At 40.2% G+C, this 15,062-nt stretch overlaps 2 protein-coding genes across 3 annotated transcripts in view; one reads left to right on the top strand and one right to left on the bottom strand.

Moving 5' to 3' along the window:
- Positions 1 to 15,062, top strand: part of GNG5 (G protein subunit gamma 5) — a 166,025-nt gene that overhangs the window by 135,946 nt on the left and 15,017 nt on the right. The window lies entirely within an intron of this gene.
- The window catches only part of SAMD13 (sterile alpha motif domain containing 13), a 51,291-nt gene continuing 40,413 nt past the window's right edge, over positions 4,185 to 15,062 (bottom strand). For both annotated transcript variants that reach the window (XM_054566914.1, XM_054566915.1), the window contains exon 4: positions 4,185 to 4,575. In XM_054566914.1, the coding sequence (XP_054422889.1) occupies positions 4,432 to 4,575 (144 nt within the window). In that variant the 3' untranslated portion in view covers positions 4,185 to 4,431. The remainder of the gene's footprint in view (positions 4,576 to 15,062) is intronic.

Below are 15,062 nucleotides of genomic sequence, written 5' to 3'. Positions count from 1 at the left end.
GCAATTACTTTTTTGAGTCCCTTGTGGTTCTGATATCCTGTCAGCCCCTTTGGTTAAAAATAATCAAATTCAACATTAAACAGTTCACATAAAATCTATTGGCATCAAGGCATGCTCAGGCCCACTTGCATTCTTGAAGGGCTTCCCCACGTGGCATGCATATTTGCTACTAGCTGCAGACCCAGATCGCATTAATAGAAATCCAGTGTGATCGGAAAAGGAATCAGACAGCTCTAGTTTTGCTGTTGTCGGGAGACAAAGGCTGCCTACCTGCTGAATTTCAAGTACTTCCAGCCGCTTTCTATGGCCTATTTTGATCACACTGCTTTTCTCTGAATTGGGGGTAAGAGGGAAAGGCATGAAAGCAGCTTCCCTTATTGCCAAGGTACTCAGGCTTGCCTGTCATAGGCCTTCATTCTGCGTGTAAGAAAGGCAAACTATCTTTAATTTGCTAGTTTTGCCTGAAAGCTGTCAACAGAGGCTGAGAAATGATTTAATTCTTTTGTTTGCTTTCCCTTTTTTTAAAATTGATTAAATGCTAATTTATGGTAGGTATGGCGAATGTTCTGGCTGTGATAAGAGAAAACAAGAGAGCCTAGGAGCTATTACAAAACTAGAACTGTGATGCATGGAGACAAGTGAACTTCTATCACTTGTTTCATATGACAAATAAATAGTGACACCAAATACCAAATGTTACTTCCCATTGAGCTTTTTCTGATGCCTGCATTCAGACTCTACTGCTCTCCACAGTTTACTGGTGTTACAGAATGAGAATTCTGCATTCTACCATTTCAGAGACAGAATTTATGGCTTTGAGGCCCCACTGGAAGTAATTTTTCATGCCATATTTTAGATGGACAAATTCTTCCACATCAGCATTTCTCTGCAAATACCACACCATCATCTCCTGAATTCAGAATCCTCATTTTCTAGCTGATATCAAGGTTCACAATTTTCTCTATCATTTAATTTCTAAACATATGTACTTTATCAAGCTGTCTTCAACATTAAGAGTGATAATGCTTGTTTTGAGAGAGGGATGTGAATGCAAAGCGGCCCCCAAATGCCAAAGAAGCCAAGAGATCAAAGGATAAGGTAGGCAAGTCAAGTTCATCAGTTAATGAATAATAAATAGGAGACAGTGTAGAAAACACAGTTTTGGGCCCAGGATGGGGGTGTTTCTGTGTGCACCCTCAGACACAGTTTTATGGCTGAACTTGAGGGCCTGTGCACCTTGAGAGGAACAAGGGCATTAGTTCGCCTTTCAATTAAGATATTTTCCTTTCCTTTCCTTTTTTTTTTTTTTTTTTTTTTTTTTTAAGTAGAGCTGTGCAGGTTTGAAGCTTGGCTGAGTTAGGTTGAGATTAATGAACAAAGGTTCCCATGGTTGTGAAAGGTGACTGCAATAAAAACATCCCGACTAAAAGGAGTCTGAGCCCACGTTCAAATCTAGAGAAAAACGCAACTAAAGATACACTTTCAATGTCATTTGCCTGAAGTGTTTAATGGCCAGCTGCCTAGTGACAGTAAGTCATCCCCCAATATTCTTTCTCTTTTATCTACAGAATAATGGGACTTTTGAATTTTAACTGGGCCCATGGTCTCTAAGACAAAGAAGAAATATTTCAGTACCATAACTAAGCTCCCTTGCAGCGTAGTTATGGCAATGTGACTAAATTCTGGACAGCAAGATATCAGAGGAAGTGTTATGAACAATTTCTTGGAAATGTCCTTAAAAGAAGGAAGTATGTACCGTTTCCCTTTTGTTTTCCCACTGGTTGGAATTCAAGTGCTAAATGATGGCAAGAACTAAAGCAGCCACCTTATGCTGTGAAATTCTAGGAAGGAGTATCATGTGTAATGGAGCAAAAAGAGAGGTGGAGTCTATATTGTCCCTAACTTCATGGAGGACCATACCAGAGAATGCCTGTTTCCCCTATCTAGACATTTACATAAAGAGAAGCAAGCTTCGGTCTCACTTACGTTACTGTTGAGGTGAGGTAAGAGCAGGGGAGGCAGTTTTTATCACTCACAGCCAAGGCCTATTCCAAACTGCTACAGGAGGTACCAGGTGGATGCACAGAAGCGGGACCTGGACACTCCTCATGCTGTCCCTTTGAGGTACAGGGTTCAGACAGCATCACTATGTCACTTGTGGAAAACACCTTCAGGAAGGTTAATCAAATTCTTCAGTCCATCTCCCTTCTTCTACTTGCGCTCCTGTCCCTTCTTTCCCACCTAGGTCTCCAGCAGGTGCAGTTCTCACCTTTTACTACTCTCCCCTCACAGGGCTATATTCTGCCTTTTAATCGTGTATGTTTCTGTTTGCTGTCACAGGTACATGGTGAGAACTTGGGGAGAGAAAATATCTTTTGTGACCCTCCCCCACGTAAAGTGTAAAAACAAGGCATTACTTAAATTTCCAGTCAGAGAAAGACAAGTACCATATGATTTCACCCATCTGTGGAATCTAATGAACAAAAATGAACTAACAAGCAAAACAGAGACAGACTCATAAATAGAGAGCAGGCTGACAGCCGTGAGGGAGATGGGCTGGGGAGGGAGGGTGGAAGGATGGAGCAACAAAGAAAAGCGAGAAAGGACTCGGACATGGTCAACAGTGTGGTGACTGCCGGGGTCGGGGGAGGTGAAGGAGGGTATGCGGGGAATAAATGGTGATGGGTGGAGACTTGACTTGGGGTGGCGAACACACAGTCTGGTATACAGATGATGTGTTGTAGACTTGTGCACCTGAAACCTGTATAATTTTGCTAACCAGTGTCACCCCAACAAATTCAATAAACAGAGAAATATGTGAAAAGAAAAATAAATAAGTAAATTTCAAATACTCTGTGAACTTCACATTCCAATTAATTTGGAATGAATCTTTGAACCTCACTCACCATACCATTTCCTATGTTTTCTCACTCTCATCTTCAGGCTTTGTATCCTCTAAATGATCTCCACAGCGAAGTGAACTGTAACCCCTTCTAAAATAGTGATTCTTAACTTGAGGGGAAGGAAGGGAACTTGAGGAGTCCATGACCTCTGCAAAGTTTTGTATGTGGGAATATGAGTTTTTGTCTGGAGGAAGTTCCATAGCTTTCATCAGAAATTCCAAAAAAAAATCATGACCCCTACTGGTCTACAGCAAAACAAAACAGAACAGCAACAAAAATCTTTAGTTAAAAGGACACCTAAAATTTGCTGTTGGGTGGGGATACGAGACGGAACACAGCATACTGAGACGATTCCATTTGTAGAGAAGATAAATCCACAAATACATCTGTTTGTTTCCTAGTTCCACATTTATTAAAGGTTTAAATTTCTTCCCATGGTTTTAAGGGGCGACCTTAATCCTTAATACCAACTGCTGAAGCAACCAACGGAAAAGATCAAACGTACACCAGGAATAAACTGAAGCAATGCTTTATTGCAACCACAAAGCACCAATCCAACAAGGTATTGACACACAGAGATTGAACAAATGTCTCTTTGAACAGAGATGTAGCAAGCCCACTTCTTCAAGTTTTTAAAAACAAGTACTCAAACCAGGAATCAAATAAAGCATCAGAGCAATTAAAAAAATATTACACCATCATGAAGGAATACATATAAAAATATTCTGTACTAGTAACAAGGCTTTTTGATCTGTAACCCTTGGCAAAGTTCTTCAGAAACAAATTATTATAAATACAACCATAAAGTGAAAAAATGCTTTCTTCAGAAACAAAGAACCCATTTAAAAGCCATTCTATACAGAAAATACCATTAGCCCCTGTGAAAGCTAGCTGAATATGGATGGATATCCCCAATACACAACGGAGTTTTTCTTTTAGAGCCACAGTTCTCTCCTGAAGGGGCCAAGATGCATGTTCATTTCAAACACTGCAGCATATCCCAGTGAAACCTTAATAAGGTCAAGTGGAGGACCCTCTATAAAAAGGGTGTCAGCAATTCCATCCCAGTAACACAAGCTCTAAGGAGCAGAGGAAATAAAGGGAGACATCAATCTTTTTCTTTTTTTCCTCCTTCCCAAGTCTGTAACCAAAAGATGCTTATTCCACCAAATTTTTGAAAAGAATTTTGGGAAAGCCATCTATGAAGAAATGAAGAAAATCCTTATGATTTCAAAGCTTTTCTGGGGAAGGGTATCTAATCATGTCAAAGATTGATTTCTCTCACTCTCTTTGACAAACTCCACAAGGAAAACTATCCTGTCCACACGTTCTCATGTTCTCCTTGCTCCTCCTAGCTGAATTCAGGTCAGCTGATGGATTGCCTAGTCTATCCAATAGGATAACATTTCATTTGGTTGAAATTCTTTACATATACACATGTATGTATTCTGTTTACAAAGTTTCATCACATGAAACTGAATTATGTCTTTGTGTATTTTTTGAGGTCTGAGACCCCAGCTTGACTGTACTACGAAGAGTGGTTCTTTAAATGCTTTGACTGCAGAGGTTTTACATGATATTCATAGATTTTCAGAGCAGGCCCCAATTTTAACTGAAGTCCTGTCAGCACATCATTTCTCGTCATCAATAGCAGGGATTTTCCATCAATTTCCTATAATGGAAACAGAGGGTAAAGCCAGCATGTAAGTCCAAAATCTCAAGAATAATAAAGCAAAAAGGAAGTTGAAAGGAAAAAAGTCACATTGATTATCTCCAAGCTAAAATCATTACTTTTCCACTTATGCCAAAATGGAAAAAAAATTAAATCTTCTATTTTTATGTTCATCTTCTGATTTTATTCTCAGATTACATACAATTCATGGCTGTTCTCATTTTCAAGATCACATAAAAAATGTCTTTAAAACCTGACAGCAAGTTTGGAGTATGTACCCTTAAGGATACATACTCAAACATATTGCTTCCAAAAGAAATGACACTTCCCATTTATAAAATATATTATAGTTTATGCAGAATTTTATGTACTTAGTTCCTAAAATAACTATAAATTAGGACAGGCAGGGATTTTTGTCTTAATTTTACAGGCAAACTGGGAATCAGGGCAAGAAGCGAACCTGTCAAGAATCAAGATCAAGAAGTTAGGAAAGGCACAGGGTTGGAACTCTCATCTGCCCACAGCCAAAGCTCACATTCTTTCCATAGGTCCCTCTGTTTCTCTTGACATTTAGATTTGAATGTGTGTTGTTTAGATGGACTAATGGGGACTAGAGTCTTAGGTTTTCTGGAATCTTGTCAATCATATCAATGAACGTCGGAAAAATGACTTACTCGCTCTGAACTTTTTTCCTGCCCTTTAAAAGGAGAATCATCTTGCCTCAACCTGAAAATCAGCCTCTCATGTTGAAGGCCCTACCACACTTCCTCTTAATGGATCTTAGAGACTCCAAATAAGGTAGTGAGGGGCAGGGCTCTACCCACCACAAATTCCCTCCCTTGTTCCCTCAGAGTCCACTCCCCACACCCTTCAGGTACCCAACCAGGTATCCTTCACTCCAGCTAACCTGGAGACTACAAACCTTTGGGGTGAAATAAAACATGCTTCTCATGAAAGATATGAGGACCCCGAGTATAGAAAGTGGTTTGAAACTTTTGGAAAGAAAGCACTGAGAGTACTTCCTGCTACCTTATTTTTGTTATCACTTGTTGTGGGGAAAAGCTGAGGTCGCTCTTAGGGAACCTAGGTTGTGTATGCTTGGTAAGCCTCCACATATCTGTTTCATCATTCTACACACATACATCTATACCCACCTCCCCCCAGCCCCTGCCCCGGATTAACAGAGAGGGGACACGATGTGCAACTGGAGCCACATAAAACTGCGACTCCCTCCTACACCATGACCGAGGGGGCCATTCCTTCAAACTCTCTCGCATACTTTGCCAGGCTGTGAAGAAAATGTGCACTGAATGTATCTGTGTGGGGCAGAAGTCGCTGGGCTAGGGGACTGAAGGAACGCCCACTTTGTGAGCTTAGGCAAGTCCCTTCCTCCTCTCTCTCCTCTGTGGGTAATGGGGGGATTCCATGAGCTAACACCCTTGCAAATGCTCCCTGGGCAATGGGTTACACAATCACTTGTCATTATTCCTTGACAGGATCATGGTACTCATTTCACTTATTAAATGCCTAACACGAACCAGAGCAGAAGGATAAGGAATTATTTCTAACTGGTCTGTGGTATTTTTGAGTGTTGAAAACCTTTACTTTGTCATCTACTAAAAAAACCAAAATGTCTCCCATTAATATGTAGGAGACAACTATTCAAAACCGTAGCGGATAAAAAAAGCAGTTGGTTGATAGGGTAAGAGTGGAAAATTAAGGACACAGGGACTGAATTTCCAACCCTAAAGTATTTTTTCTAGTTCAGCAGCTAGCAATCCCAAACACGGCCCATCATTAAACCTGAAAGTCTGAGAGTTGGCAGAGGGGCTTTTGACACCTGGAAGTCACAGCAGTTGTTCTGAAGGCCCTGTGAGGTGACAGGCACCTGAATCACAAGTTATTTCAGAGCTCATGCTCTAGCTTACACACTGGTATGAATGTTGACTCACTTGAAATGCTTCAAAAAGCAGCAAAGCCCCCCCTTCTCTCCATCTTTGCTGGTATTTGCTCCTACTTCACTTACTACACATTTTAAACAGGCATCAGGAAGAGATGACACTGCCTGCATTTCTATACAAGAAAAGTTCCTGATTAACTGAAAGTGAATTTTTAAACATCTTTGCTAGTGACTGTCCTCTATAACTCAGCATTTCTGTCAAAAGCCAAGTATGTCTGTGAAAAATGCTGAAATTTGGATTTTATTTAAGAGAAAATGGAAAATCATGCTCCACGCTCCAATCTGATTTTCCCCTTGTTCAGTGGCCACACTGCAGTTCACCTCAGACGAGGATTTGTGAAAAGAAAGCTCTATTTGGAAATCCTCATTATAAAAAAGAATCCTCATCTGAGAACATATTTATTGATTTGAGAGAGAGACAGGAAGTGGGGGGAGGGGGGGTGGAGAGAGGGAGAGAGAAATATCAATCAGTTGCCTCCCATACCGCGCCCTGAGCAGCAGTTGAACCCGCAGCCTTTTGATGTACGGGACAAGGCTTCAACCAACTAAGCCACCCAGCCAGAGCTGGGAATCTTTATTTAAAAATTTTTGAAATGAATAGCATTCATGCATACAACAAAACTTTCTTATTAAATCACGACTAGCAGCTCAGGCGAATGGGAGCATGTTGGAAATGTGAGCTTCCAGGTCAAACAAACCACGGGCTGAACCTTGTCTCCACAACATGTCATGTGGCCCTGGGTGGGAACCTCAGTTCCCTGAGCCTCAGTTTCATCACTTGTCAAATGGAAGTAAACCCTTGAAGGAGTTTGGAGATTTAATATGATGCAGTTACATGAGGCAACTAGCACAATGCCTGACATACAGGAGATTCTGCATGACTACTAAGTGGAAATGTATGGGCTTTGAGAGAAACGAGATATGTTCTAATTTCAATCCATCTTTTGTTTCCTTTCCAGAAGAGTGCTCTCTGCCTGAGCACTGCCCTTTGCCAGAGGGATGCAGGAATATTCCTGTTTAAGTTCAAAAAACATATTAAAATTTTAAAAAATTGAAAAACTACATAAAACATTTGTCTCATAAAAATCACAAACATAAGAGTGTTCCTTGAAATAAGAAAGCTATTAATTTGTTATGCAATTTGTATAAAAGTCTGCCATGCAAATGAAATCCAAATTTTGCCAGTCAGCATGGTGTATGTACTAGAATGAGCCTAGGAGTGGAAACTAGAATACAAAAATGCTAATGAACACTCCACCAGTACTTTCCACAGGGAACCACTCCAATGAGCCCCACTCAAATGAATGGGTTGGAGTTTGACCACATCCAGTTAAACAAGTAAAAAATCCCATGATTGCATGAGTATCATGATTAAAGCCAAAACAAAAAGGTAATTCACATCTGGGGATCCTGTTTATATGTCTGTGTTAAGGGATAATCATTTGCTGCTTTCAGTGAACCTTTTAACATTGCTTATGTCTTCTGTCTTCATGTAAAAGTAACCAAGTACCTGTTGGGCAATAATATTCAAAATGTTCGCATGCTTAATAAGTTCCAGAAAGTACTCATGCATGGAAGTAAGGTTCAGAGATGACAGGTGTAAATTTTCAATGAGGGCAAGACCCTAGATCTAAAAATAGAAGAGAAGAATCCACAGATGTTATAGCTCAGCAGATAAGCATATTTTAGCAGATTTTAAAATAAGACGCTATTTTATTGCTTATTAGGTGGAGCCTGGAGCAAGATACTAATCTAAATCTCATTTCCTTATCTATATGATGGGGGAAAGTAGATACTGTATTCCACTACTGAAGTATTATTGAGATAACACTCATGAAGTAGAAGTCCTGACATCTACTGAGCACTTAATAAGTGCTGGCTATTAAAAAAACTATATAAAAGATCTTAACCCATTTACTTTTCACTCTTTCTCTCTGCTAACACTCTATACCTAGGTAACTCATTCAGTTGAACCTAATTGTGATATAGTGCATTGGAAATGTACAGGAAGAAAGAAGATGAGGTGGGATGAAAAGAAACTAAGAGAAAGGCTAGAAAGAGAAAAAGTGTGACCCTTTAAAAAGAGGTAACTGCACAGCAGCGAGGGGGAGCGGATAAAAGTCGAGAAGTCAATGGGATTCACGCTGGTAGGGACCTGACTCAGAAGGCTGTATCTGTGGTGGTGGCCTCTACTGCCCCACTATGGTGCGAGGAAAAGGGTCAATTTAGAATCAGAAGACCTGGTCCTAAAGGCCAAACTCTGCTGCTTTCTAGTTCTTTGTATAATGTACAGAACATTATTCTCTTCCTCTGTAAAATGAGATGTTTGGACTAAGCTGACCCATCCATTCAAGTTCAACACACTCTCAGATTCAAATTCTGTCTTTGGTAAGCATCAGGCTCACCAGCTTTATAGGAAAGTCTGCCTGTGAAAGAATTTAGCAGCAACTCCTTACCAGCGACGTAGAGGAATCTGATGGAATAGGCTTTCTTCTTGCACTTCAGTCTTCCCTCTCACATTTTCTACAACTTTTTTTGTAACAACTCTCTTGCCATTTACTATCTGGCTACAAGTGGTGGTCAGTCTGAAGCTTCCCATCCCACTGCTTACAAAGGGGACAAATGTCCTAGAGGAAGAAGAACTTGGTCTGGAGCCCAGGGATACAAAAGTAGAAAATCCCGTGTCCAAGATGGGGGTCACATCAAAGAAGGAAGAGCGGAATCTCCTGGCTCTACCTTCATGGCCAGTGGGGGGAAAATCTCCCAAGAAGAGGTCTTCTTCTTCAAAGACATTTTGAAAACCACAGTGTGGCCTCTCAAACCATAGTTCTTCCTTCAAATAGTTTTCGTCTCTGCCATCTCCTCTATTTTCCCTTTTGATGTGGTTCCCTCTGGACTTGTCATAGTCGTTGCGTTTCTTGGGATCAGACAAGACAGCATAGGCTTCAGCTACTTGTTTGAATTTCTCCGCAGCTGCCTCCTTGTTTTCTGGGTTCTTGTCTGGGTGGACCTGAAGAGCTAACTGATGATAAGCCTTCTTAATATCACAGGAGGAAGCATTTTGAGGCACCCCTAGTACTTTGTAATAATTCACCATGTTTCTTTAAAGGACCTTTCCTTACCAAGACACAGAGTTTTTTTTTTTCTGAAGAACTTCCATATAATCTTGAAAAGGAAGATGGTGAACTATTCAAGTCTAAATCAAGACCTCCTGAATCTTATCCCATGGTTCCTGGGACAAAGTCTCTTCTGGAGGAGAAATTCCTCTTCGGTGTATGTGTCCTGAACAGTGCCTCCACCTGCCCTTGCCCTCCATGCCTCACTGTGGGTGGAGTGATTGTGACTCAACATTATCAGGCAATGACTCTCAGCTGAATGCTGTGCTTGCCTTGCATTCCTCATTGGTGGAAATTTTGAGGTGGGTAATATACATGTTGGGGAGATTTTACCTAGTTTAAAAATTCAACACTGAGTAGCTTGTTAACAGAAATAAAATATTTGTGTAGCTCAAAAAGAAGTTTATTTAAAACTTCTCATTTACTAGAGTAACAATACAAAGGAAAACAGGCCTTGCACTTAAGTCAGGCACAAAATTCATTTTGGCTCATTTATAAGGGCTAATGCCTTAATGACTTAATGGGTGCTTCCCTGTGTTATTTAATATTTGCTGCAAGCAAAGAATGGGTGATAAAGGGACACTATCACACACACACAAATCTTGTATATATTTCTGAGGAAGAAAAAAAGTATGAAACTCAGTTCACCAAATGAGGAAACTGGGTTATAGAGATGTTTGTCTAGATTTAAAAAAAGAGTAGGTTTAAAGAACAGAATTAGAAATGAATCCTTCCCATGTATGGTCAGATAAGGCTTCTTCACTTCAGTTGATTTTTTAAAGTTAGCCTTTTTGAAATTTCTCTCTCAACTTAGCAAAACTAAGTAGCAAATATCACAACAGCAAATGCTTTTGCTCAAGTGTGGCAAGGGCTGCTGGCTGCTCTTTTTTTCTGGGCCACAGGACTACAGACTTCCTTGCAATCTGATGTGGCCAGATGACCATGCTCTGGCCAATGACATATGAAGGGACCGATGTGCACCTCTTTCAGATCTGGCCAATTACACCACCTATGTGGACCCGTCCTTGCTCTCTACCCTTACATGAAACTGGATGTCAATACCCAGACGCCCTTGAAAGCTTCTGGTTGAAGATGACAGAGCATCCATCCTGGGTCCCTGAATTACTGTGAAGCAGACAACCCGCCGACCAACCTTGAGTTACTTATACAATCAAGAAATAAACCCCTATTGTAAATTAAGTCATTATGCATGTTTTCATGTACTTGTGACGGCAGTTAGTCTACTCTAATACACCAACCATTTCTACAATGTCACCTTCACTTTTAGCGACTAACTACTCTTATGATGTCATCAGCCAAAAAGAGTCTCACCTCTGCAACACTGGAAGTTCAATATATATTCTCTCTCTCACTTCTCCCATTACACCCACCTTCTCATTTCAGCTCCGCTTTCTCTAGGGTCAGGAGTCCCCTTAGGCCCTTCTTTTGTACCAAGTCTGCAAGTCTGTGCCCCCTGGTTGGCCCTCTTAGGCCATTAGCCCTTACTGTGCCCATGCCACAAACACCGCGTCTAGGAGCAATCCAGCTTCTCTGACTCCTATACATGGTGCAGCTGGGGGAAAAAATCAAGAAACCATGAAGATAAAACACCATACACGCGCAGCGTACCGATATTAGCTGGGTCTGCAGAATACTTTAACAGTTCTCTTATTTACCCTCGGTCAGCTCCTTCTTCCATTTCCCTTGGTGGCCATTCTTAACCTTCCCTGGCTCTGAGTTCCTTATTAAAGTTGTACCCATCCTGTCCACTCTAAGAGTGGAGCTTATCTCTCATTTGGCAAAGGAAATAGAGGCTGTCAGGAACTCCCTTAATGCCCTGGGGACTGAGGCAGTCTTAGCTGTATCTATGCACATCCTCACCCAGAGCATTGGAAAGACAGAGGAAGAGTGCCCTGTCTTGCTCAGAATTAATCCCTTCATATTGCTTTTGTTAAAAAATAAAATAGCTGCACTTTTTATTGACCAAATTGAATCACCATATATATTATAGCTGACATTACATTTTATTGTGGTAAAATATATACAACACAAAATAGTCCATTTTAATTATTTTTATGTGTATAATTTAGTAGTATTAATTGCATTCACAATGTTGTATAATCATCACCACTATATGTTTTTTTAAGCTCTTCCATCACTTCAAACAGAAACTCCATTAAGCAATAATTCCCCCCCTCCTTCTAGCCCTCGATAACCTCTAATCTACTTTGTGTCTTTATGAATTTGCCTATTTTATATATTTCATATAAATGAATCATACATTATTTAGCTGGCTTATTTTATTCAGCATGTTCTCAAGGTTCATGTGTTGCAGTATGTGTCAGAAGTTCATCCCTTTTTATAACCGAATAATTGTCTGTATATACCACATTTTCTTTATCCATTCATCTGTTCATGGGCAGTTGGGTTGTTTCTACCTTTTGGTTATTGTTATTAATGCTGCAGTGAAGATTGTGTACAAGTATCTGCTTTGAGTCCCTCTTTTCAATTCTTTTGTGTGGAATTGCTGGGTCATATGGTAATTCTATGTTTAACTTTTGGAAGAACTGCCGCACTGTTTTCTACAGCAGCTGGACCATTTTGTATTCCCACCAGCAATGCATGAGGGTTTCAAATTCTCCATATCCTTCCCCTCCATACTCTTTTGATTTCATCCCTTTCCTTATCCTGAGGGAGTTTGCTTCATTGAACTGTCCTCAGTTCCCTTTGATTTTAACCCGTCCAGTTCTTTTGGTTATTTTCCTGCATGTAGGGAAGTTTAAGTGTCTCCTCTCTCATGAGAAAAGAGCTCTCATGCCTACATGACCCTCCAGCTACTGGTTCCCCCTCCACTTGCCTGTCTCCCTTTCACTCCTCACCTTGAAGGAAAGTGTCATCCATATTCCTCCTCCCAACTCAACTGAAACTTCACTGTTATGGACAGACTCCACTGGCCTTTGCCTTTTTGAGGTATTTGATCTTGTTAATCATCACATTTTCCCCTGAAACTCTTCCCTTTATGAGTTTCTATACAACCTCTCATTACTAGTTTTCTCCCCACTTCCCTGAATATTCTTTCTCAGTTTGCTTTTTGCTAGTTGCCTTTTTTCTCCTAATAATTAAACCTCTGGCGTTCCCCAAGGAGCTGTCTTTGGCCTTTTTCTAAGATCTCCGAAGTGTCCCTCTCATTCCTACCCCTCCTACAGGTGCTGATGACTCTTACATCCTCTGTTTCTAGGGCTCATTTGTCCCCTGAGCTGTGTACTAGATATGCCCACTTACATGACCTACAGGCCCTCCAATTTAATGTGCCACAAACTGTGCTTATTATAGCCCTTTTAAAACTTACCTCCCACAGACATCCTGGTTAATGGCAGTACTTTACAACCATCAAACCTGGAAACCTGGCAGCCACCCAAGCCTTCACCATCTTCCACCTGTGAGCACTGAGCTCGGTCCTGGGGCTACATAGCAGAGAACCAGAATGCGACAGATCTTCAATCTCCATTGTTATCGTTCCAGTAAATTATTTTGACTGTCTTCCTAGACTCTCTAATGTATCCCTTACTTTGTCGCCAATGGAACCAGAAGAGCAGCGTTCTCACTTTTGGTGTCCTTGTCCTCCAAGCCACCCTCCACACTGCCACTGGACTGATCTTTCAAAAGCACATATCTCATCATGGCGCTCCTTACTTACTACCCTTCAGTAATTTCTTAGTGCTTGTCAGGTAAAGTCCTCCTCTGCCCGGCAAACCAGACTGTCTTCACCTGGATCCCTATTTACCTTTCAGTCCAATCCTTTGGTGTTCCCTGGACCACTTGCATTACTCCAAGGTACTTGGAGTTCATAAGATAAACCATGTTATTACATATCCCCATGTCTTGGTATTCAATCCTCCCTCTTCCCAAAACCCTGTGCTTCCTTCAAACGGTTCTCATACCTATAATGGGTTCTGGTGGCTTTATTAAACTAAAAGAGTACGTGTAATAATGATCATTATTTATTAGAACAGTCCCATATTTATTTTAATGAATGCTAGTAAAAGCTGTAACAACCGTGGAAACAATATGGATAAGCCAAAGTAGTACCACTCACCTATTTTCTATCTATCTTACAATGTCTTAAAACTGTTCTCATTTCAAATGAATGATTTAAACAACTTTTTGGGAATTTTGGTTTATGTAAATCTATTTAAATAAAAAAGTCAAAAGATTCTTTCTTTATCAGTATCACTTTCAATTCTCTTGGCCATTTTCGTATTGTTAGCATTACCCGTTTGCTTTTTAACTCTTTTCTAAATTTTTATGGGCTGAAAGGACACATCAGCAGAGTTTAAGTTGCTATTTCCCTTGTTTGTTATATGCTATAAAATACTTTAAGCATCTCAGAAGCCTTCGATTATTAAGTAATTATCAGGTATCAAAGCACCTTGAATATTTCCAGTACTTAGTATACAAAATACTGATAAAGTAATAAAAGTTATTTCCAATTTGTGGAGTATCAGCCAGTCTAATTCAGAGTTGGATTTACCATGAAGCTAATGAAGCTTAAGTTTTGCCTCAGCAATTTTGTATTCATAATTTTGTAATTTTTTTCCCTGAGGCAGTCTGTTAGAATTGTATAAGCTTTAGACCCTCTAAAGCCTAGATTTCTCCTGGGTCTTATTAGAAATTATCCATTTAAAATCACCACAGTTGAACTCCATCTGGCCTTGACTTAGAACATATGCTTGGGGTGGCACTGAGAGACCTCCCCACTCGGCTACTCCAGGTGAGATGGTTGGTTAGTGTTACTTGGCACTTTGCAGCAGTAAGAAATTTCATTTATATTCATTAAGTCAGTGGTCTCAGAAACATATCAAAATTTAGCAAAAAGACATCTGAAAAGAAATGTCAATCTCTGCATTTCAAATGAATGGCTTAACCAGTTGAAACTAGTTAAGAGTGAAATACTGTTCTTATTCATGGAGTTTGGGGGAAATGAAGAGATAGAGGAGTAAAATTAATTTGTCACCTTGAGTTGCATATTATTTTGTCATGATACTCTAAGTAAAAAAATTATCTCAGTGATACATATGTTCCAAAAACAGGATCACTAATGTTACTCACTTGTAAGTTTGAGGAATCTGAACAACGTAAATTACATGACATAGACTGAATGGCAGATCTCCATCTTCCATCTTCTTTGGAGTATGTATTCAGTATATATATTATAAGTAGGTGAGTCAGACAGATACAGATAAAAATGAAATGACTACACTACAAATGAGTGGAACTGTCTTTGTGACTTGCAGTTAGGGTCCAGTTTAAGTGGTGAGGTTGCTGTATTACGCTGCCAGGATGCCTTAACAGGCCATGGTCAACAGGGATGGCTTCACACCAAAGAATGGTGCTCGTTTAGCCCTTTGTGT

This window comes from Pteronotus mesoamericanus, unplaced genomic scaffold (assembly GCF_021234165.1).
Source record: "Pteronotus mesoamericanus isolate MK-2021 breed Mesoamerican mustached bat unplaced genomic scaffold, CSHL_Meso_final contig_181, whole genome shotgun sequence".
In the NCBI taxonomy this organism is placed as follows: Eukaryota; Metazoa; Chordata; class Mammalia; order Chiroptera; family Mormoopidae; genus Pteronotus; species Pteronotus mesoamericanus.
This window is presented reverse-complemented; position numbering and strand designations above follow the sequence as displayed.